Below are 23,941 nucleotides of genomic sequence, written 5' to 3' on the forward strand. Positions count from 1 at the left end.
GCACATCTGGCTTGGAGATAGCAGAGAGGAAGAAGAAGGGGCCTGGAAGTGGAGTGTAAGGTACCCCAAAGGCCATTGTCACCTCAACCCAAGACACTGAAGTCTGTCAGGCCCCAGAATCGGCATGTCTGGGAACACGTGAGAGTTTGCTGGGCTAGGTAGTGGCCTAGAGGGATGATGGGACTGTGTGGCCTTGCACGAGCCCCTGGAATCCTACATCTTAGACTGGAAAGAAATCTTGCACACTTGTAGAACACCACAGGGTGAGGAGAGCCAGTGTCAAGTCGGAGGAGGGTTTAGCTGCAATCTCTCCCTGCTCCCCAATTTTCAGATCTTTTTTAGAGGACTATCAGACTTACATTTTTGTGATGCCAGAGACAGAACTGAGGGTTTTATAGTCAGGTAGGTGCTTGGCTACCAAGCCACACCCCAGCCCTCGCTGGTTTTTATTTACCCGACTTCTAGGAAGAACACTAGCCTGGGGAGTCGACAACAGACCCTCAGCCCTAGCTCCATGGCAAAGAGGATGTGTGACTTTTGAAGCGTTCTGTCTCCCATGTTACCCATTCAGACTGACTTTTGCAATGGGGTGCTGGCTGACTCCATCCTGGGTGTCTACCCTGTGTTTCTTTGCTCCTTCCCCATCAGGGCCAGCCTGTGGGTAGGATGTGCTGGCTATATGAGAGAGGGGCTGGGAGCAGCAGCCACAGGGAAGAGAGGGGATCCCAAGGGGCCTCCTCTCTTCGATCCACTCTTCCCACCTCTCCAGCCCTGGGGACTGGGAAGGAGGGTGAGGTGGCAGGAAGAGGAGGTGTCACTGCCAGGGCTCTTCTCACCCAAGCTGGCATAGGGGCGGGACTGGCAGTGGTGACACCAGGGCCACTCAGCCCCCGCTTTTTTCACAAGCACTTTCTTTTTTGGGTAGAAGAAATTAGAGGGAATGGGGGTGATGGTGTGTGTGTGAGGAATCTAAGGTTAATAAGGCAGGTTCTATGAACCCACCAGATTAGGGGGAGACCACACTTACCCCCCCGCCCCTTCTTCCAGCAACGTGTTCCTGGGACCATCCAGCTATGACAAGCATAGTTCCTTCTCTGCACAGATTTTTGGGAACTTACAGGATTCTGTTTCGAAGCAGGGGGATGGATCACTTGACCTGAGGGTCAACATGGAAGAGGAGAGAGGGAAAGGCTGAAGAACAAGACTACATTTGGCTTTTTACAAAGGGACACTTAGCAAAAATGTTCCCACAAGGAGTTCTCGGGGTTCAAAATCTTCCCCTCCTAGGGAAATTAGTCACTCTGATGAATCTCGAAATTAATTTTTCACAACAGGTAGCCAAGGACCCCAGGTCACTCCCTTCCAAGCTTCCACCCCCTAAGGCATGGGGGATTAGGGGAAAATGGGTGAGGAGACCTCAATTTCTGGTGCTATGTATCCAGGCCCCATTCTCAAGAGATGCACTGATTGTCTCTTCCCCACCCTCCCTGGGTCATGTCTGTCCCCTGGGGTCCCTAGCTTCACCTTCCCCTGCCAGCCTGCCTCTTGGTTCAGCTCTAGTTGAGAGGAGAGTGTCCCTCTGGGCCCCTGTGGGTGAAGCCCTATTGGGCTGGGACAGAAATGTAGTGATGAGGTTACCCCCTCTCCCCGAGAGAAGTGGGGTGGGGCAGAGGTGAGGAGAGAAGTCGCCCTTTTAACTGAATAAAACTGTGTGGAGGTATGTTTTTGGAACATTCTTTAAAATGTAAATTTTTATATATTTAATATGCAAAAAAATCCATTAAACCTTGTTGATTGAAAAAAATTCACATGACAAAACAGACTACGATGTTTATATAAAATCACACATTTGTGTGTGTGTGTGTGTGTGTGTGTGTGTGCGTGCAAAAGACAGAGACACAGAGAGAAGGGATACAGGACGGAAGGATGTTCTTCAAAAATGTCAATACTGTTTGCTTTGAGGAGCTAAAACTAGGTGTAATTTATATGACCTTGCTTTTCTGCACTGCTAGACTTTTCTATACAAAGATGTTTTAGTATTGGGGCCAGCAAGATGGCTCAGCAGGTAAAGGCGCTTGCTGTCCAAGCCTCATGACCTGAGTTTGAGCCCCAGAACCCCCATAAAGATAGAAGGAGAGCAGACTCCACACTGTTGTCCTTTGAACCCCAAACATGCACCATGGCACACACGCCTACACACAGTAAGTAGATAGCTTTCCAATGATGCTTTCATTTTTATTTACATATTTTTGAGATATGATCCCATGTAACCTAGGCTGGCCCAAATTGTAGATGAAGAAGACCTTAAACTTTTGAGTCTTTACCTCCTTTCTCGTGCTGGGGTTACAGTGGTTTGCCACCATGCCCCATCTGTATAATGCTGGGAATGGAACCAGAGCTTGGTGTAAGCTAGGGAAGCACCCCATGAACTGCATTCTCAGACCCGAAAACGTTTTTCCTTTTGTAAGAAAATTCCCAATGGTTCATTTTCAACTGGGAGAAGAGGGATACTTCTCAATATGTGTGACTTACCTTAGCAGAATAGAACAGCGGAGGAAGGACACTCCTCCGTCAGAGCATGCGCTCTGAGTGCCTGCTAGCCACCTTGTTTCCTCTATAACAGAATGGAAAAGGCAGCACACCGACAGGCGCTGATGTAGGGCTCACAGCCCCCCCACCCCCAATACGAATGTTTATTTCCCCCAGCCTACCCCATCAGGCCTGAGGGACTGACTTTCAGGCAAAGGAAGTGACTTACCCAGGTCCCACATACCCGAATCACAGAGTCAGCTCTGGGACTCTGAACACTGACAGCCAAGTGCTACTTCCCGTGTCTTTGACTGGTTGCTTTGCCACGTGAACGAGCTTTTGTGGGAGCGTTTCAGCCAGCCCAGCCCAGGGAGGGCTGCTTTGGGCGCAATGCTTTTGGGAGCCTGTTGTCCAACAGCTTCCAATTCAGCTCCTGGGCTAGGGGGACAAACATCATCTCCCGGCCGGGGTGGAGGCGATGAGGGGGCTCTAGCCAAGAGAGGGCAGACAAACATTTCGTGCAAAGAGTCACAGAACCTGGGCATACAAGAGGCAGCAACAAATATCTGTTGAATATGTATAGTCTAAGTAGCTCCGAGTCTGCCAGAGCCGTGAGAATGCTCAGATGGTCCCATCTGGGGAAAGGGCCTTTGCCGTGCCTTCCAAGATGGGCGGAATTTCCTGGGGGAGAGAAACGTCTCGAGTTTCAGGTGGCAGGTTGACTCTCCCAGATTCGGGGCGCACGGAGACTTACTTGTCCCCACTACGGGGGGGGGGCTTCAGTCCTCACCAAAAGCGAATTCGCGCTGTATTAGCCACGAGGGGGCGGGGCGAGGCGGGGCGGGGCCGAAGTGGCGGGGTGAGGGGACCCAAGGAGCTTCATAAAGCCACCTCAAAGGCCGCCGCGCCACTAGTGACAGCGGCCCGCTGGAGAGGGAGCCCCGGAGCAGCTGCGCGCCTCCCCAACGCACGCTCAGGGGCCAGACGTCCCAACCCCAGCTCGGGTGGTGTTCCACTCTTCCCCGGACCCCGCCCCCGTCTCCCCTGCCCCCCACGACCCGCGGGCCTCCTCGACGGCTGCGGGAAGGCGCCCAGCCCGCTGCGGATGGGCATCGTGGAGCCGGGCTGCGGAGACATGCTGACCGGCACCGAGCCGATGCCGAGTGACGAGGGCCGGGGGCCCGGAGTGGACCAGCAGCATCGCTTCTTCTATCCGGAGCCGGGGACACAGGACCTGACCGATCGCCGTGCAGGTGGCAGCCTAGGGACGCCCTACTCTGCGGGCGCCCTGGTGCCTGCCGCCCCGGGCCGCTTCCTCGGCTCCTACGCCTATCCGCCCCGGGCCCAGGCGGCCGGCTTCCCCGGGCCGAGCGAGCCCTTCCCGCCGCCCGCGGGTGCCGAGGGCTACCCGCCAGGGGATGGCTACGCTGCCCCGGATCCGCGCGCCGGGCTCTACCCAGGGCCGCGCGAGGACTATGCATTGCCCGCGGGGCTGGAAGTGTCGGGAAAGCTGAGAGTCGCGCTCAGCAACCACCTGTTGTGGTCCAAGTTCAACCAGCACCAAACAGAGATGATCATCACTAAGCAAGGACGGTGAGTGTGGCGCGCGCCGAGCGCTGCGAGCTCGCAGGGCGGAGCCGGCGAGGGTCTGGCCTCGGTGGCCTGCCGGAACAAGGACTTTCCTCTTTGGTCTTTCTTTCTTTCTTTCTTTCTTTCTTTCTTTCTTTCTTTCTTTCTTTCTTTCTTTCTTTCTTTCTTTCAAATTCTGAAGCTGCACGTTGCTGAGTCTTGTCTTCGTGCTGCAGTCTGAGCTTCAGTCTTAGGAGACGGGGAAGCAGGACAGCAGCGAGGACACCGCAAGCTCTGTAGAGCCGCGGATGCCTACGCTATGTCACACCAACAGTCAGAGATCAAAAAAGGACAGAGATGATGGTGTGGGCGCAGTTAGAAGTTACTTTGGTGCAGAGGAAAGGGTGACTCTCGCTTCACCAAGGGTTGGCCGGAGAGTCCCAGCCTTGCTCCTTGCCTCAGTCTGGGGTCAGAGCCGGGTTAGAGTATATTCTGGGCCTGACAGAAGCTGGCCCTCTCTCAGTCCCTGTGTATGGGAAACTGAAGTGTTGGGGCAGAATCTTTTGGGATCTCAGCGTCCCTGCCGTTACTGTTGCCACGCTCAGGGTAGCTTTGGTGTATGGGGGTGGCGGGACAGACTGGGATTTGGTGACATGGAGAAGCGGTCGCCAAGTTTCTTTTCCGGTCTTACTTTGATATCATATATCTGGGGGGAGAGAGAGAGGGAGAGGTTTTGTGTGTGTGTGTGTGTGTGTGTGTGTGTGTGTGTGTGTGTGTGTGCTGTGTAGAAGTGAGGGACAGTAAAACTAATGAAGATAAAAATGCCCAGTGCCTGAACGGGCCAAGCTCAGAATCAGTCCCAGCTGGTGTCCAGTCCCGAACTGTGCCTTTGAGGCTGGTCCCTAAAAATGTGCCCACTTCCTTACCCAGCTATTTACCCAGCTAGTCACCAGTCCAGCCTGCTAGAAGATGGAGGACTCCCCTGGGCTGTTGCATTAGTGGTAGGGTTTGCAGCTCAGCCTGCTGCTTCCGGATGGAGGATGGAGTCTCTTTGCTGAAGAAAGAAAGAGAAACTTGCAGTTTGTGAGGGGTCATTTAGTATGCAACACCCCCTGTGTTTTAGGAGAAGAGGCACCTGCCCTTCTCAGTGGGGAGCGGCCAGGACTCTGGATTTTGAGTTAGGATGTGGGGTGTCGAGATGGAGACTCCAGAGGTAAAGGAGAGATTGCAAAGGCGGGGGTTCTGTGAGGGGAGACAGAAACACTTGCTGGGTCCCAAGGTGGCATTACTAGAGGATCTTCCCTCCAGATGATGTCTGTGGCGGATGGAGGGACCTAGCTTCCAACTCCAACTGGTTTTGAGCTGCTGAATCGTTCTTCCCCACTGGGATGAGCTGAGGATAAATCTTACGTGTTTGTTTACGGCCCACCCCTCATCTCCAAAGCCTTCTGAGGATTCTCTGCTCTGCCAGCCTCTCTCTCTGGATGGCTCCAGGTACTGGCCAGGTTTCTAGAACTTGACACTCCTGTCTTGTACTGCACAGACAGGGAAACAAGCCCAGAGACTGCCAGGGACTCTTCTGAGGTACCACAGCCGGCAGAGCTGGGCTAGGGCTCAGACGGTACCTGTCTACTCTTTCTCCGCTCTCCACAGCCACCTACACTGTCTGAGGGCCTTTCGTGGTGGCTCCCTGGGTGCTTTCACTTCTATTATTTCACAGTGGGTTAGGTAGGCCAGGCATTCTCTCCGTTTCATATTCACGCACACCGAGTCGTGGGGATAACCAGAGGCTTACACTCTGTCAATAACGGTCTAGGTGGGACCTCTAACTTAGTGCTTTGTAGTGTGCCAGGAGCGGGAGGGAGCTTCTCATCCTGCGGCCTGGTCAGGTCTTCTCACTGTGCTGCCAGGCCTCAGCTCCTCCAGTCTGACGAGGGCAGTTGGCATCAACCAGAACATCAGTGATGGCTGGGTGGGGCCTGTCTGTCTGTGGGCTGTTAGGGGAGGCGTTTGGAGGGGTACACTCCAACGGAAACACTGGACTCCCACGGCCTCCTCTCCTGTGTGTTCCTACTGCAGAATTTTCACTTGACCACTTTCGTTACCGCCCTTTTGGATGTCTTCTTTTCCTTTCTCCCCCTTTCTGTTTTAGTGCTGCGACTGGAACCCGGGGCCTAGAGTTTGCTAGACGCATGTCTTAGGACGGCTGTGGTCTGCATATATGGTGATACCCATACCTGGAAACTAGTCTGTGCTAAACAGTGAGGGTTTTTGTTTGTTTGTTTGTTTGTTTTTTAATTTCTTTCTTCCTCTGCTGTGTAGCAAAGGCTTCCTTTGAACTCCAGATCTTTTTACCTCTGCCTCCCCAGTGCTAGTATTATGGGTGTGTGCCACCCTGTCTGGTTGACAGGCTGTCTCAAAGAACCAAAATTAATTTACTTTTCTTTCAGTGCTGAAAGTTTAACCCAGGGCCTTGTGTGTGTTCTGCAGCACAGTTCACCACTGAGGCACAACCAACTGCTTCTCATGACAGATCTTACTATATAAAAGTAGAAAGCTGCGCGCACGCCTTTAATCCCTGAATTCAGGAGGCAGGTAGATCTCTGTGAGTTCGAGGCCAAAATGGTCTACAAATCAAGTTCCAGGAAAGACAGTTCTGTTACACTGAGAAAACCTATCTCAAAAACAAAACAAAAATTAAATTAAATTGTATATAGCAGGCTTAGCTTCAAAAATCTTCAGTATTGGGCTGGTCTTTTTCTTTGTTGCTGTGATTATTTTGTTTGTTTGATTGGCTTTTGAGCGGTCTCACTATATTGGCTCAGCTGGCCTGGACTCATTCCGTCAACCAGGCTGGCCTAGAATTGTTGCCATTAACGGCACGCACCATGTTGTGGTTATTTTGAGCTAGGATCTTGCCATGCAATCAAAATTAACCTGAAATTGGTGATCTTCCTGCTTCGAATCTTTATGTTCCTCTAAAAGTGGATTTTTGTTGATTGGTTGAGACAAGGTCTTACTTCATGTAACCCATGTTGGCCTGGAATTCTCAACCCACCAGATTCAGCTTCTCAAATGTTGAGATTAGAAGTGTGTGCTGAAACCATGCTTGGTTTGAAAATGGAATTTAAGCCGGTGGTGGTGGCACATGCCTTTAATCCCAGCACTCGGGAGGAAGAGGCAGGTTTCTCCTGCCTCTCTGTGAGTTTGAGGCCAGCCTGGTCTACAGAGCGAGTTCCAGGCTCCAAACCTACACAGAGGAACCCTGTCTTGAAAAAAAGAAGAAAAGGGGCTGGAGAGATGGCTCAGTGGTTAAGAGCATTGCCTGCTCTTCCAAAGGTCCTGAGTTCAATTCCCGGCAACTACATGGTGGCTCACAACCATCTGTAATGAGGTCTGGTGTCCTCTTCTGGCCTGCAGGCATACACGCAGACAGAATATTGTATACATAATAAGTAAATAAATAAATATTAAAAAAAGAAAGAAAAGGAAGGAAGAAAGACAGAAAGATAAAATGGAACTTAAAAAATGGTTGCCAAAATGCCTTAATGGGAAAAAGACACTGAGTGCCCAGTTTGATTCCCAGGACCCACATGATTGAAGGAGAGAACTTTCTCACGCAAGTTGTCAGCTGATCTCCAGACATATACCGTGGCACATGGGTATTGTCCACCACAACCACCATTTGTAAAAAGAGAAGGAGAGAGAGAGAGAACAGGACTGGAGAGACGGTGTAAAGCATGAAGTGCTGGTGAAGCATGAGGACCCGAGTTTGAGCCCCAGAACCCATGCTAAAAATGTTAGCTAGGCGTTGTGGCACACGCCTGTAATCTAGACACTTGGGAGGCAGAGGCAGGCAGGTGGATCTCTGATTTTTGAAGCCAGGTCTACATAGTAAGTTCTAGGTCAGCCAAGACTACCCAGAGAAATCCTGTCTCAAGAAACAGAAACAATAACAAAAAAGAAAATAAAATTGCCAATCAGCCAGGTGGTGGTGGCAGTGGTGGCAGTGCATGCCTTTAATTCCAGCATTCAGGAGGCAGAGGCAGGCGGATCTCTGTGAGCTCGAGGCTACCCTGGTCTACAGAGTGAGTTCCAGGACAACCACAGGTACACAAAGAAGCCCTCCCTGTTATGAAAAACCAGACAAACAAACACCACCACCACCCAAAAAAACCTAGCCATTTAGCCAGGTGTGGTGGTGTTTGTAATCCCTGGGGCTTGCTGGCCAGTCAGCCTAGACTAATCAGAGAGGTTTAGGGCAGTGAAAAACCCTGTATTGAAATAAATAGGAAGGAGCCAGGCATGGTGGCGCATGTCTTTAATCCCGGCATTCTAGAGGCATAGGCAGGCTGTTCTCTGTGAGTTCGAGGCCAGCCGGGTCTACAAACCATAGAGGCCGGGTGGTGGTGCACACCTTTAATCTCACCAACAGAGAGGAATTTAATGCAGGATGAAACAGAAATTCGCTCTTTTTTCAGTCTAAAGATTTCATAGAGGCAAGAGCTCTCTAGTGGTTGGCTGCTTTGCTTCTCTGATCCTTCAGTTTGAACCCTAATATCTGTCTCTGGGTTTTTATTATTCGTGCTACAATTCTGTGAGTTCGAGGCCAGCCTGCTCTACAAATCAAGTTCCAGGACAGCCAGGGCTACACAGAGAAACCCTGTCTTGAAAAACAAAAACAAAACAAAACAACAACAACAAAAAGAAAAAGAAAAGAAAGAAGTAAATAAATGACTGAATGTCAGGGCCTGAAGAACGCCACCTTAGATTGCCCTCTGGCTTCTACCCGGACATGCACATATACACATACATGTGCGCACACACACACACACACACACACACACATATACACATACATGTGCACACACACGCACACACACACACACATACACACACAAATAAATAAATAAATAATTCCATCAGCAAAACTGAAAAAGAAATCCCTAAATGCCTTTGAGTGTTTCCTAAGAGTCTGCTTGCATCTCCTAAGGCCACATTGCATGACATGGAGTCCCTGTGGGAGGGGAGCAGTGGCTTCTCATCATTTCCTCTGATGTCTTCTCTTGAGTCAGGACCCAGGGGCTCCATGTGGGAAGGAGACAGGAGACACCACGGTCAAAACTCAGCCCTGCCAAACGCCACGGCCTTTGCGTCTTCTCAGCTTGAGCTCCGGTGATCTGGAAGCTCCAGGGCTGTTTCCTCTTGACTTTCTGTCCTCCCCCTTTGGCAGGCTGGCCTGTCCCTCTGTGGGTTCCAATGACCTGCAAGTCACTACCCTAGCACCCACAGACCTTCTTTCTTTTTGAAAAATTCTTCCATCTCAGACCTGCCCACAGCCCCTCAGCCCTTCGTCCTGGCTGGGCTGACTCAGTCTGTCCTTGGTCCTTCCTCTCCCACCCACCCCAGACCCACCTACCGCTGTGGATCAGTAGCTGTGAGGCTTTTGAGTGCGGTGACTGAGGAAGGCGACTCAGGTGGGGTTCAGAGAGGGAAACCGAGAATAAGAAGTGTCTGGAGTGGGCAGAGAGATAGCTCAGGGGTAGCGGAGCTTCCCGTCAATCCTGAGGCCCTGAGTACAGATCCCTGAACCCACATGGAAGGAGAGCACTGACCCTGCAAGTTGTCCTCTGACCTCTATGTGCCCATGTGTCTTCTTTCTTTCTTTCTTTCTTTCTTTCTTTCTTTCTTTCTTTCTTTCTTTCTTTTTAGTTTTTCGAGACAGGGTTTCTCTGTGTAACAGCCCTAGCTGTCCTGGAACTAGCTGTTGTAGACCAGGCTGGCTTGAACTCAGAGACCTGTCTGTCTCTGCCTCCTGAGTACTGATACTAGAGGCATGTGCCACCATTGCTAACTGTAATATTTAAAAATAAAGGGGGCTGGAGAGATGGCTCAGAGGTTAAGAGCACTGCCTGCTCTTCCAAAGGTCCTGAGTTCAGTTCCCGGCAACCACATGGTGGCTCACAACCATCTGGAATGAAGTCTGGTACCCTCTTCTGGCCTGTGGTCATACACACAGACAGAATATTGTATACATAATAAATAAATAAATATTTAAAAAAATAAAAAATAAGCCTGGCGGTGGTGATGCACGCCTTTAATCCCAGCACTCGGGAGGCAGAGGCAGGTGGATCTCTGTGAGTTCAAGGCCAGCCTGCTCTACAAGAGCTAGTTCCAGGACAGGCTCTAAAAAACTACAGCAAAACCCTGTCTCAAAACACCAAAATAAATAAATAAATAGAGACTCTGGGGTCCCATTTGTGTATTTTGGAGATGGGGCAACCTGGGAATGCCGCGTCCCGGCCGTGCCAGAGTTCCTGTGTGCAGGGTGTGCTGTGAATGGTGGTAAACACAGATAGTGGCAGACGGCAGATAGCCTCCGCAGGGAGGAGAGGCCGGGTCTCCGTGGGCGTGTGGGTGGATATTAATTGCTGGTAATCCCCACTTTTCTGAGTATGATTGGTTGATTATTATAATTAAGATCACTGGGGAGATCTGTTAAGTGGCTCGGTTGGTAAGTACATGTGCTTCTGTGAAGCTAGGGTGGCGGCGAAAGCAATTTTGGCTTCGTGTGAGGCAGTGCCGCTGCCACCGTTATTTTCCTTTCTCGTACTCACAACTCTCACAACTTTTAATGGATGTTTTCGCTTATTATTTTACTTTTTAAATATTTATTTTAATTTTTAATGTGTGTTTGTGTGTGTGTCTGTAGACTACGTGTGTGAGGAACCTATGGAGGTTGGCAGTCAGAGCTCCTGGAACTGGAATTACAGGCCGTTATGAGCTCACGCAGGTACCCTGGTACCCCGTAAAAGCAGAAAATATCCTTAACCACTGAGCCATCTCTCCAAACTTTTACTTCTATTATTTATTTATTTATTTGGTTTTTGAGACAGGGTTTCTCTGTAACAACTTTGACTGTTCTGGAACTCACTCTATAGACCAGGCTGGCATCAAACTCACAGACCTTCTACCTCTGCCTCCTGTGTGCACCATCACCACCTGGCTTTATTTTATTTTTGAGAGAGAGGCTCACTCTGTAGTTAGCCTGGAGCTGTCTGTGTCCAGGCTGCCTGGCCCTGGAACATGTACACTGCCTTCCTCGGCCTCCTAAGTGCTGGCATTGTAGGCATGGGCCATTACAGCCCACTAACCTTGTAGATTCTTTTTGTCATTTAGATTTATTTTATGTATGTGCGAGGGTGTTTTCCTCACATGTATGTATGTCTGTGCACCATGTGCATGGCTGGTACCCTCGAAAATTAGGAGAGGATGTTGAAATTGAAGTTACAGATAGTTGTGAGCCATCATGTGGGTGCTAGGAATTGAACCCAGCTCTTCTGCAAGACCAAATGCTTTTAACTGCTGAGTCATTTCTCCAGTCCCTGAGTTTTTGTTCTTGGTGGTGCTATATTGAACCCATGAATGCTAGGCAGACACTCTTATACTAAGTCACATTCCAGATCAACTTTTCAGATCTTAAAACAAAACCAAACACTTATTTTAAGATCTGGGCATGCCCATGGTGCAAATATGTGATCCTTGCAAGTCACAGCACTCACACAGGAAGATCATAAGTTCAAAGCTACCCTGGGCTACATACTAAGACCCTTTCTCAAAAAAATAAACAGAATAGTTTGCCGTTATAACAAAATGTTCACAAAATGGATGATATCAAGCTAGCAAGATGACTCAGTGGATAAAGCTGCTTGCTACCAAGGCTGAGGACCCGAGTTCAATACCTGAAACCCACAAATGGTAGAGTGAGAGAACCAGCGCCCACAAGCCATTCTCCCCAGTGTGCCAAGCCCGCTCCAATAAATAAGTTAAACAATATTTTTACCTTCCAATGCTGAGGCAGCTCTTGGGAAACTGTTCTCCCCAACACAATTCCTGACGTCACCTCAGGAAATATTTTGGCAATGTCTTATACTTACAGAATGCACAATGTTCTCAGGCATCTCGGCCTCTTCCTCCTCCTCCCATGTCTGGACTCGTGGACTAGGATTCACAGGATCACTTGCAGATGGCCACACAGAAGTGCAGAGCTGGCGGCCAGAGAGGTGGCTCAGCGGTTAAGAGTACTAGTTGTTTCTTTCCAGAAGACCCGGGTTCAATTCAGAGCCTCCACATGGCAGCTCACACTTGTGTCTGTAACTCCAGTGCCAGGTGATCTGACACCCTCACACAGAAATATATACAGGCAAAACACCAATGCACTTAAAATAAAAACAGATTATTTAAAAAAAAAAAAAAAAGGAATGCAGAACTGTTACCTGTGTCAAGGAAGACGCAGCCAGGCAGCCCTCCAGAAAGTCAGTCGATGTGTGAAACAGGTCATCGTTTGTTTCTGGAAACAGGGTCTCACTGTGTAGCCTTGACTGGCCTGGAACTCACTATGTCCCCAGCCATGTCCCATGACCCTTCAAATCATGCCTAGATGAGTTAGCCCTTGGGGAAGCACAGAGTTATAGGGTCATGACTCTGTCCCCTCTGAAAGGGGTGTGGTAAATAGCTTCACAGAGGGGAGTGTGGTACCAGGTCCATCTCCACTACTGTTTTCTTCCCAGCAAATTGACATGTAAATCAGGGAGTTATTTTGGGGTTCTACCGGTAATCTTAGCCGTGTGTGTGTGTGTGTGTGTGTGTGTGTGTATGTGTGTGTGTGTATGTGTGTGTGTGTGTATGTGTGTGTGTGTATGTGTGTGTATGTGTGTGTGTGTGTATGTGTGTGTGTATGTGTGTGTGTATGTGTGTGTATGTGTGTGTATGTGTGTGTATGTGTGTGTGTGTATGTGTGTGTGTGTGTATGTGTGTGTGTATGTGTGTGTGTATGTGTGTGTGTATGTGTGTGTGTGTATGTGTGTGTGTGTATGTGTGTGTGTATGTGTGTATGTGTGTGTGTGTGTGTGTGGTATAGTTACACGTATAGCTGTGTACATGTGTGTTGATCATCCTCTCTCTATCTCTCCTTCCCTTCTTCTCTCCCCCTCCCTTCTTTATTTATTTTTTTTGTTTTTGTTTTTCGAGACAGGGTTTCTCTGTAGCTTTGGCTCCTGTCCTGGAACTAGCTCTTGTAGCCCAGGCTGGCAACCTCCCTAGTGCTGGGATTAAAGGCATGCGCCACCACTGCCCAGATCCCCCTCCATTCTTTTCTTCCTCCCTCCCTTACTTCCTTTCTCGAAAAGAATCTCTCTATGTAGCCCTGGCTGTCCTGGAACTCACTCTGTAGACCAGGCTGGCCTCAAATTCACAGGAAGATCTGCCTGCCTCTGCCTCCTGAGTGCTGAGATTAAAGCTGTGTGCCACCCAAGTCTGACATATATTATATTATATTATTATACATATTATGTGTATGGCTGTTACGTCAGCATGTATAAATGTGTACCTCATGCATGCCTAATGCCTGCTGAGGCCAACAAGAGAGTATTGGATCCCTTGAAACTGGTCTTACTGGTTGTGGGCCATCATGTGGGTGCTGAAAATTAAATCCAAGTTGTCTAGAAAAGCAGCTAGTGCTCTTACCTGATGAACCATTTCTCCAGGACCCCTACCCCTTTTAAGACAGGGTCTTTCTATTATAGAGCTGGGTGTCCTAGTGCTCCATATGTAGATTAGACTGGCCTCAGACTCACAGACATGCACCTGCCTTTGCCTTCCAATTGCTAAGATTAAAGTCGAGTGCCAAGCCGGGCATGACAGGTAAAATTTGTGAGCCTGAGGCCAGCCCGGTCTACAGAGTGAGTTCTAGGACAGCCAGAGCTACACAGAGAAACCCTGTTTCAATAAAACAAAATAAAGATAAGTGCTACCACACTCTGCTCCCTATTTTTTAATAATTAAATTTTTTTTTGAGACAGGGTTTCTCTGTGTAGTCCTGATTGTCCTGGACTTTATTCTGTAGACCAGTCTGGCCTCGAACTCATTTCTCTTTATTTACATGTATGTGAGCTTTTCGGAGTTTATGTACCATTTGCAGGTAGACCGGGGCTGTTGAACGCCTGGGAACCGCAGTGGCAAACACTTGTGAGCTGCCCGATGTGGTGCTGGGAATCAAACCTGCATCCTCTGGAAGAGCAGGAAGTGCTCTTCACCACCCCGAGCCATCTCTGCAGCTCAGAAACTGTGATCTGACCCGGTGGTGGTGGTGGCACACCCCTTTAATCCCAGCACTCGGGAGGCAGAGGCAGGCGGATTGCTGTGAGTCTGAGATCAGCCTGGTCTATAGAGTGAGTTCCAAAACAGGCTCCAATGCTACAAAGAAACCCTGTCTCAAAAAATCAAAACCAAAGCAACAACAACAACAAAAAAATCCCCCCCAAAAAAGAAAAGAAAATATTAAACATTCTCCCCACCCAGTTTTTCAATACTTACTTCTTTTTGTTGATATTTATTTATTTATTATGTATACAATATTCTGTCTGTGTGTGTCTGCAGACCGGAAGAGGGCAGCAGACCTCATTAAAGATGGTTGTGAGCCACCATGTGGTTGCCGGGAATTGAACTCAGGACCTTTGAAAGAGCAGGCAATGCTCTTAACCACTGAGCCACCTCTCCAGCCCCAATACTTACTTCTTGAGCTAGGGATGTAGCTAAGCTGATAGAATTCTTGTCTAGAATTCACTGTCTTGGATGGATTCCTAGCGCTACACAAACTGGGTGTAATGGTGCACACCTGTAATCCCAGCACTTTGGAAGCTGAAGCAGGTAGACCAGAAGTTCAAAGTCATCCTTAGCTATACTGTGAGTTCAAGGCTAGTCTGGTAGATAGGTTTCTTACCTGAGAGACCTATGCTTTCCTATCCTACATGGCCCCCTGGGAGGAGGGATGTGGGAGTGGAAGGGACATCCAATGAGGATTTGCCTCTGTGGTTCCTACAACGCCACTCTCCCTGCCGGGGCATGAAGAAAGAGCTCAGTTTTGGGAACTTGTGATGGCTCGAAGGCTGCTAGTGGTGGTTGTGACCCTGAAGGCTGCCGAGATGCATGGGAGACATGGCGGTAGGAGTGGTTGGAGACAGGCTGGTTGTGGTGATGGGTGACCAGTGGTAGTGGTGGTGAGGCTGAAAGCAGGAGCTCTTGTGATGGAAGACAAGAAGGCGGTGGCCATAGCCGTGTCACAGCCAGTGAGTGTGGTGGTGATCGTGATGGTGGAGGTGGTGGTGTGCTGATGGTGGAGGTGGTGGCTGTGCTGGTGGTGGAGGTGGTGGCTGTGCTGATGGTGGAGGTGGTGGCTGTGTTGATGGTCGAGGTGGTGGCTGTGCTGATGGTGGAGGTGCTGGAGGTGGTGGCTGTGCTGATGGTGGAGGTGCTGGAGGTGGTGGCTGTGCTGATGGTGGAGGTGGTGGCTGTGCTGATGGTGGAGGTGGTGGCTGTGCTGATGGTGGAGGTGGTGGTGTGCTGATGGTGGAGGTGGTGGCTGTGCTGACGGTGGAGGTGGTGGCTGTGCTGACGGTGGAGGTGGCTGGAGTGATGGAGACGGTGGAGGTGGTGGCTGTGCTGGTGGTGGAGGTGGTGGCTGTACTGATGGTGGAGGTGGTGGTGTGCTGATGGTGGAGGTGGTGGAGGTGGTGGAGGTGGTGGAGGTGGTGGCTGTACTGATGGTGGAGGTGGTGGCTGTGCTGATGGTGGAGGTGGTGGCTGTGCTGATGGTGGAGGTGGTGGAGGTGGTGGCTGTACTGATTGATGGTGGAGGTGGTGGCTGTGCTGATGGTGGAGGTGGTGGCTGTGCTGATAGTGGAGGTGGTGGCTGTGCTGATGGTGGAGGTGGTGGCTGTGCTGATGGTGGAGGTGGTGGCTGTACTGATGGTGGAGATGGTGGCTGTGCTGATGGTGGAGGTGGTGGCTGTACTGATGGTGGAGGTGGTGGCTGTACTGATTGATGGTGGAGGTGGTGGCTGTGTTGATGGTGGAGGTGGTGGCTGTGCTGATGGTGGAGGTGGTGGCTGTGCTGATGGTGGAGGTGGTGGCTGTACTGATGGTGGAGGTGGTGGCTGTACTGATGGTGGAGGTGGTGGCTGTACTGATTGATGGTGGAGGTGGTGGCTGTGTTGATGGTGGAGGTGGTGGCTGTGTTGATGGTGGAGGTGGTGGCTGTGTTGATGGTGGAGGTGGTGGCTGTGCTGATGGTGGAGGTGGTGGCTGTGCTGATGGTGGAGGTGGTGGCTGTGCTGATGGTGGAGGTGGTGGCTGTACTGATTGATGGTGGAGGTGGTGGCTGTGCTGATGGTGGAGGTGGTGGCTGTGCTGATGGTGGAGGTGGTGGCTGTACTGATGGTGGAGGTGGTGGCTGTACTGATGGTGGAGGTGGTGGCTGTACTGATGGTGGAGGTGGTGGCTGTACTGATGGTGGAGGTGGTGGCTGTACTGATGGTGGAGGTGGTGGCTGTGCTGATGGTGGAGGTGGTGGTGTACTGATGGTGGAGGTGGTGGCTGTACTGATGGTGGAGGTGGTGGCTGTACTGATGGTGGAGGTGGTGGCTGTGCTGATGGTGGAGGTGGTGGTGTACTGATGGTGGAGGTGGTGGCTGTACTGATGGTGGAGGTGGTGGCTGTACTGATGGTGGAGGTGGTGGCTGTACTGATGGTGGAGGTGGTGGCTGTGCTGATGGTGGAGGTGGTGGTGTACTGATGGTGGAGGTGGTGGCTGTGCTGATGGTGGAGGTGGTGGCTGTGTTGATGGTGGAGGTGGTGGCTGTGTTGATGGTGGAGGTGATGTGTGCTGATGGTGGAGGTGGTGGCTGTACTGATGGTGGAGGTGGTGGAGGTGGTGGCTGTGCTGATGGTGGAGATCAGGTGATGGTCAGAGGGACAGTGGCTGTAATCACGGGGCGGCAATGGTAGCGCTGATGGCTGTGGAGGTGGGGACTGTAGCAACGCTGGAGGCTGTAATGGAGAAGACGGTGGCTGCAGTGATGGTGGAGATAGCGGTGAGAGCGATGTGGCTGTGGTATGGAGGTGGTGGCTGTATTGATCGTGATAATAGGGGCAGAGATGGTGGAAGTGGTGGGAAGGCCATCGCAGGAGAGGGCTTCCTCTTCTGACTCTCACTCCAGAACAATGGGGGATAATGCAGCATCCAACCCACTCACTTTTCTTTTCCTAGGACCCAAGACTTTAAGCATGAGGACGGTTAGATGCTTCTGGCCACCTAGGGTGTTCGCTGAGCTCCTGAAGGGCCAGGCATGGGGCAGACCATTCTGTAGAGCTGTAGGGCAGGGAGGGATGCTCAGGGAGCATAGCAGGAACACGCTGCAGAGTGGAGGAGTCACTGTGGAGAAGGTGGGACCGAGGCATAACCCTTCTGGGAACTACCTTTGGAGCGTTGGCTGGTGCCTTTGGCCCACACAGGAAGCACACGAGTGTTAGAGATGGTGGTTTCCAGATAAATATCTAGTAGCTAATCTGAGAGGAAAGCATTTTCAAAAGTCTGCAGGCTGGGATGTAGCTTAGTAGCAGAGTGCTTGTCGGGCATGCATCAAGAATCACTAGCCCTGCCAAAAGACAGGCACTGATTTGAGCGTCTGCTGATTCCCGGGTGTAATTGGGACTGCGCTGTATCCGAGCTGCCAGCATGATGAGGCTGAACAAGAGCTGGGGGAGATGCATGGTAGCCATTATCAGTTCCTCTACCACCTCACACAACAGCCCCAAATCGGCTCCAGCTCAGACCACAGTACAGCAGAAAAAAACAAGGGAAAGAGACTCTCGAGTACTGGATGCCTTGGCTCTTAGTAGGATGTATTTAATGGTTACGTTTGTATGGTTTTAAATTTTATTTTATTTTGATTTTCGAGACAGGGTTTCTTTTTGCAGCCCTGGCTGTAACTCAGAGATTCTTCTGCCTCTGCCTCCCAAATACTGGGATTAAAGATGTGTGCCACCATACCCGGCTAGCACAATTTATTTATTTATTTTTAAATTATTTATTTATTATGTATACAATATTCTGTCTGTGTGTGTCTGCAGGCCAGAAGAGGGCACCAAACCTCATTACAGATGGCTGTGAGCCACCATGTGGTTGCTGGGAATTGAACTCATGACCTTTGAAAGAGCAGGCAATGCTCTTAACCACTGAGCCATCTCTCCAGCCCCCCACAATTTATTTTTTTAAAAAGATTTATTTTTAATAATCCATGTGTGTATGCCTGCACGTGCCTCTGTGTGTGTGTGTGTGTATGCACTTCTGTGTGTGAGAGAGCCTGCACGTGCCTCTGTGTGTATGTAAGCCTGTGTGTGTCTCCGTGTGCTCCTCTGTGTGTGTCTAAGTGTGTGCCTGTGCATGCAGGCATCTGTGGAAGCCAGAGACATTGGGTCGCCTTGGGGCTGGAGTTAAAGGCCACTGTAAGCTGCCTGATGTGGATGCTGAGACCTGAACTCGGACTTTCAGGCAAAGCAGTGCGTGCTCTTACCTGCTGTGCCATTTCTCCAGTCCTACAAATTAATTTGCAGTCACGTCTACAACCCAGCTTGTGGTACACTTGCCAGTGGCTCTTGTGAACAGGTGGAGGCTGGCTGCAGCACACCGTGAGCACACAGGTGACTGACCACTGCCCTAATGGACCTGCGGCTTCTCTGTTCTCCGCAGGCGAATGTTCCCATTCCTCTCTTTCACTGTGGCTGGACTGGAGCCCACAAGCCATTACAGGATGTTTGTGGATGTGGTCTTGGTAGACCAGCACCATTGGCGGTACCAGAGTGGCAAGTGGGTGCAGTGTGGAAAGGCAGAAGGCAGCATGCCAGGTACGACCCCCTTTCTGAGCGGTGGGCATGCTTTTTCTCCCAGACTGGCGCCCCCTGGTGGATTATTCAAGGTCTTGCCCCGATGTGAAAGTTTGAGTTCTGTATCCTATGCGCCACCTCAACCTCCCTTTGGTTGTCACCTTTTCTCCAATTCTGCAGAGGTCACTCAGCTCAATCCTTTGTCCTCATTTGCCCCGTCCAACCTGCCTGTCCCCTCCCCTGCATCTTCCTTACATTCCTCTCAGAATAGGCAAAACCCCACATCTCTAGGGTCTGTTCAAGGGCTACTTGGCAATAAGGTTAACTGTCCACAGGAAACCGTTTATACGTCCACCCAGACTCCCCCAACACCGGAGCCCACTGGATGCGCCAGGAAGTTTCATTTGGAAAACTAAAACTCACCAACAACAAGGGGGCGTCCAACAATGTGACCCAGGTAGGACAGTCAGCCTCACCTCCGGCTGCGTCTGAGACCTTCTCCCCCTGACACTACCTAAGAGCCCGTCTGCACTGTTGGAGTCCCCTGTCCTCTGCTCTGCTCTCCTCCCCTCTCCTCCCTGGGTAGCCAAGGATGACCTTGACCTTCCGTCCCAGCTCCAGAGTGCTGAGATTTCAGTCACGGACCACCCACCACGCCTGGTTTATGTGGCTCTGGACATTGCACCCAGAGAGGGGTTGCATGCTAACCAATCATCCGATTAATTGAGCTACTTTACGCCCCAGCCCCTTGACTTCCTCTCTGAACTCTTTGCTGCCCACCTTGAGAAGAAAATGAAGTGGGAGAATGCTGGATCTCGGGCAGGGCTCTCTCAGCCCAGCACAGGTCAAACCAGCCTGGAGGCTTTTTCACTAGGTCGTGATTTGTAACCTTGTTGGGTTCCAGTGTCCCAGGGAATGGATACAAAGTATCCTCACATTGGACAATTGAGTTTTTTGTTTTGTTTTGTTTCGTTCAACACATTTATTTATTTGGTTGTGGGGGCGTACATGCACCATGTTGTGTTTGTGGTGGTCGGAGGACAACTTGGCTGGAGTTCGTTCTGTTCTTCCATCACACGGATCCCAGGGATCAAACTCAGGTTACCAAACTTGGCAGCAAGACCCTTTGCCTGCCAAGCCGTCTTCACAGCTCCAATTCAGGTTTTGTTTTTGTTTTTCCTGAGACAGGGTTTCTGTGTATAGCCCTGTCTGTCCTGGAACTCGCTCTGTAGACCAGGTTGGCCTTGAACTCAGAGATCCGCCTGCCTCTGCCTCCCGAGTGCTGGAATTAAAGGCGTGCGCCACCACTGCCCGACACTCAATCCTGATTTTTAAAACCTTAGCTGGGGTCAGTTGGTAAAACATTTGCCTTGCAAAAACAAGGACCAGAGTCTCATCCCGAGAACCCATCCATGTTAAACAAACAGAAAGAAAGAAAAAAAGAAAGAAAGAAAGAAAGAAAGGAAAAGAAACGCTGGCTATAATGATATGACCCACTGGGGAGGCAGAAATGGGTGGGTCCCTAGGACTCAGTGACCTTCTTGGTGAGTTCCAAGCTTGTGAGAGACCCTGTCTCAAAAAAGTGGATGGTGCCTGAAGTTGTTCCCTGGCCTCCAGCTATGCTGGCACACACACAAACACACAGGCGCCCACGTGCACATATGACCTCTATGCTAAGACCTTGATCTCGCTGACATGGAGGATCAGGAAGGATTCTACACGATTTCACAAGATTTCATAAGAGGCAACACTAGGTGCCCCCAAAGAGAAGCGGGAAGGCTTAAGAGAAGTTGCATGGTGGTAGGATGGTGACGTCACCAGTAGAACTGGTCGTCACTGGTGGGGGAACGGATGCAGTGATGAGCCCACAGTGGGGTCAGGAGGAAACTTGCAGCTCCTCGGTGACCCTGCCACCACCTGGCTCCCTCTCCAGATGATTGTCCTGCAGTCTCTGCATAAGTACCAGCCCCGGCTGCACATCGTGGAGGTGAATGACGGGGAGTCCGATGCCGGCTGCAATGCTTCTAATACACACATCTTTACTTTCCAAGAGACCCAGTTCATTGCGGTGACTGCTTACCAGAATGCCGAGGTGAGGGTTGGGGCAAAAGGAGCATTTGCTAGGGCGCAGGACAGGCCTTCTTGTTGAGGTTGGGGAGCTGGCGTCCCTGAGCCTCAGACTCAGACAACTCTATTCCCCTTTCTCCAGATCACTCAGCTGAAAATCGACAATAACCCCTTCGCCAAAGGATTCCGGGAGAACTTTGAGTCGTAAGCGCCCTGGCGGAAACTCGTCTTTGGTCTCTCTGAGATGGGACTGTGGATCAGTGGTCAACATGTCCTGTCTCTGTTTTGGGGATCTGGGGAGGGGGTTAAGCAGGCCAAGGAGGGAGAAACAGGAAGGAAGAGACATACTTGTGTCTTTTTTTTCTCATTTTCTGTTTTGCTTTGTTTTTCAGCATGTATGCATCTGTTAACACCAGTGTTCCCTCCCCACCCGGACCCAACTGTCAACTGCTCGGAGGAGACCCCTACTCACCTCTTCTATCTAACCAGTATCCCGTTCCCACCCGTTTCTACCCCGACCTTCCTGGCCAACCCAAGGATATGGTCTCACAGCCTTACTGGCTGGGGACATCTCGGGAACACAGTTATGAAGCCGAGTTCCGAGCAGTGAGCATGAAGCCCACATTCCTGCCCTCTGCCTCTGGGCCCACCGTGCCCTACTACCGTGGCCAAGAAGTCCTGGCACCCGGAGCTGGCTGGCCTGTGGCCCCTCAGTATCCTCCCAAGATGAGTCCAGCTGGCTGGTTCCGCCCCATGCGAACTCTGACCATGGACCCTAGCCTGGGATCCTCAGAGGGACGGGTACCAGAGGAGCAGGGCTCCCCCTCGCTGTGGACTGAGGTCACCCCTCTCCGGCAGGAGCCTAGCGACTCCGGACTAGGCGAAGGAGAGTCTAAGAGGAGGCGGATATCCCCTTATCCTTCTAGTGGCGACAGCTCTTCTCCTGCTGGGGCCCCTTCTCCTTTTGACAAGGAAACCGACGGCCAGTTTTATAACTACTTTCCCAACTGAGAAGATGTCTCTGGGTTGGAGGGCGCCAACTAATTTAGAAAACAGACACAGGACAGAGAAGCCCCGAGTCGTCCTTTCCCGGTGTAGTGATTGGTCGGGGAAGGAGAAGGGCAAGAAGGATTCTGGGCTTCACTCTTACTTCCTGGCCCACAAGGAAAAGTGACAGGAGTGTCCCCTGCCCTTTTTCCTCTGCCCGAACCACAGTCATGTACCTGGTGCTGCTTCTGACCGATGGTTCCGTGGAGAATGGACTCCAGAAAGTTTGCGACCCAGAGGGACTTCATGGCTTGGGACAGAAGGGTCAGGAGAGAGGCCAGGCCTGGAGACATAGCCCTTCTCCTGCGGAGGAACTTTGAACTGTTAGTCTCTCCTCTGTGTTAATCTCTTGACCCAGAGGAAAGATCCGTGGATTTTTGTAACAGCCAGCCAAACAGGAATAGGGAGAGGACTCAGGGGTGATTTGGGGTGGATGGGGCCCACCTGCGAGGAGACAAGAGAGTGGGTGCAGAGAAAGGGGCCAGAGGGGCACACATTTCAACAAGCAAGGTCACTCTGAACTGGAGTGTACACACGCTTTTCTCTTTTTGGTTTCTTTGGGACGGGGAGGCTATTTATTGTAGGGAGAGTGGTGTCTGGATGTGTTTCTTTGCTTTCATCACTTTCTGAAAATAAACATGGAACGGGTGCGTGTGTCCTGCTTCTGTGGCCGGTGTGGGGAGGAGGGAGCTGGGGGGGGAGGGTGTGGGGGAGGTTTGCTGGTCCCTGGGCTCTTGTTTTGGGGGTGAACTGGTAGGATCCTAAAGTGACCTCACTTAGGGATAAACTGAGTTACAGCACGTCTTCTCCTCAGCACTCCAGCTGATCAGGTGACCCGAAAGCCCCTCAGTCTGTGTTGCCTGCTCAGCACCCTGAGCTGGGGGGGAAGCAGGGTGGGAGCAAAGTCAAGACGGAGCTGGATAGGGCAGACCCAGGAGAGAAAGGACTCTTGATCTATCTTTGCCGTTTAACACTTCCCGTTTCTAGGTTTGTTCAAGTGTTGAAGGAGTAAGCAGAAACCGTGTGACGCTGCCACCATTTGCAGGTCAGGATCAGCAATTTCATAGGAACCAGGGACGGGGGAAGGGCTTGAGATTACCGTTTGACAAGGTCCTCAGCGGGAGAGCTGTCTTTGGGGAACTAACGCCCACTTTCTCTCTCTCTCTCTCTCTCTCTCTCTCTCTCTCTCTCTCTCTCTCTCTCTCTCTTTCCCTCATTTCTTTTGGAGGGGGTTCAAGACAGGGTTTCTCTGTATAACAGTCCTAGTTGTCCTGGAACTCTGTAGACCAGTCTGGCCTTGAACTCAGACAGCCTCCCCCTCCACCCCCCCACTCCCTCACCCCGCCTCTGCCTCCCAAGGGCTGTGATTAAAGGTGTGCACTGTCACCCAGCTTCTCTCTTCCTCTTTTATTTTACTTACTTATTTAGACAGGTTCTCACATTGTAAGTCAGGGTGGCTTTGAAGCTCGTGGTGATCCTCCTGTCTCATCCTTCCGAGTGCTGGGGTGACAGCAGCCACCTGTCTTTCTAGCTCTGTTTCTTTTTTAAAAGAATTTGAACCAGGGAGTAAATGTGCTAACTGCACAGCCTGATGCCCTGAACCTGTGTAAAAGCTGCATCTGGTGGCACACACCTGCCATCCCAGTGTTCCTAGGAGACTGGGGGCAGAGACAGGAGGATGTCTTGGCAGCTCACCAGGTGACGAGCCATAGGCACGACAGGAGAACACTGGAGAAGAGACACAGAGACCCCATCCCAACAGGGCAGGAGAAAGCCAATCTCAGAAGACTGTCCCGATTTCCATTCCTATACACACACACACACACACACATGCACACACACACACACGAGAGAGAGTATGTGTGCAAATATTTTTAGAGTTATTTTAGATTTATTTATTATGTATAGAGTGCACCAGATCCCATTATAGATGGTTGCTGGGATTTGAACTCAGGACCTCTGGAAGAGCTGCCAGTGTTTTAACCACTAGCCCACTTCTCTACCTCTA

At 50.9% G+C, this 23,941-nt stretch overlaps 1 protein-coding gene across 1 annotated transcript; it reads left to right on the forward strand.

The window, feature by feature from the left end:
- Positions 1-3,448: 3,448 nt before the first annotated feature.
- On the forward strand, positions 3,449-22,582 carry Tbx21 (T-box transcription factor 21). Its single transcript, XM_075990924.1, has 6 exons — positions 3,449-4,122; positions 18,686-18,840; positions 19,155-19,276; positions 20,753-20,911; positions 21,029-21,090; positions 21,279-22,582. Exons 1-6 carry the CDS (start codon positions 3,635-3,637, stop codon positions 21,895-21,897), a joined length of 1,605 nt encoding a protein of 534 aa, XP_075847039.1. The 5' UTR covers positions 3,449-3,634; the 3' UTR covers positions 21,898-22,582.
- The last annotated feature ends 1,359 nt before the right edge of the window (positions 22,583-23,941 follow it).

This window comes from Microtus pennsylvanicus, chromosome 11 (assembly GCF_037038515.1).
Source record: "Microtus pennsylvanicus isolate mMicPen1 chromosome 11, mMicPen1.hap1, whole genome shotgun sequence".
Lineage (NCBI taxonomy): Eukaryota > Metazoa > Chordata > Mammalia > Rodentia > Cricetidae > Microtus > Microtus pennsylvanicus.

What these genes read in the sequence shown, in the direction of transcription:
- Tbx21 (XM_075990924.1), top strand. Translation starts at nt 3,635, where the DNA reads ATGGGCATCGTGGAGCCGGGCTGCGGAGACATGCTGACCGGCACCGAG. An exon ending in GGCAGAAGGCAGCATGCCAG is followed by an intron (nt 18,841 to 19,154) that starts GTACGACCCCCT and finishes AACTGTCCACAG; the next exon opens with GAAACCGTTTATACGTCCAC. An exon ending in CTGCTTACCAGAATGCCGAG is followed by an intron (nt 20,912 to 21,028) that starts GTGAGGGTTGGG and finishes CCCTTTCTCCAG; the next exon opens with ATCACTCAGCTGAAAATCGA.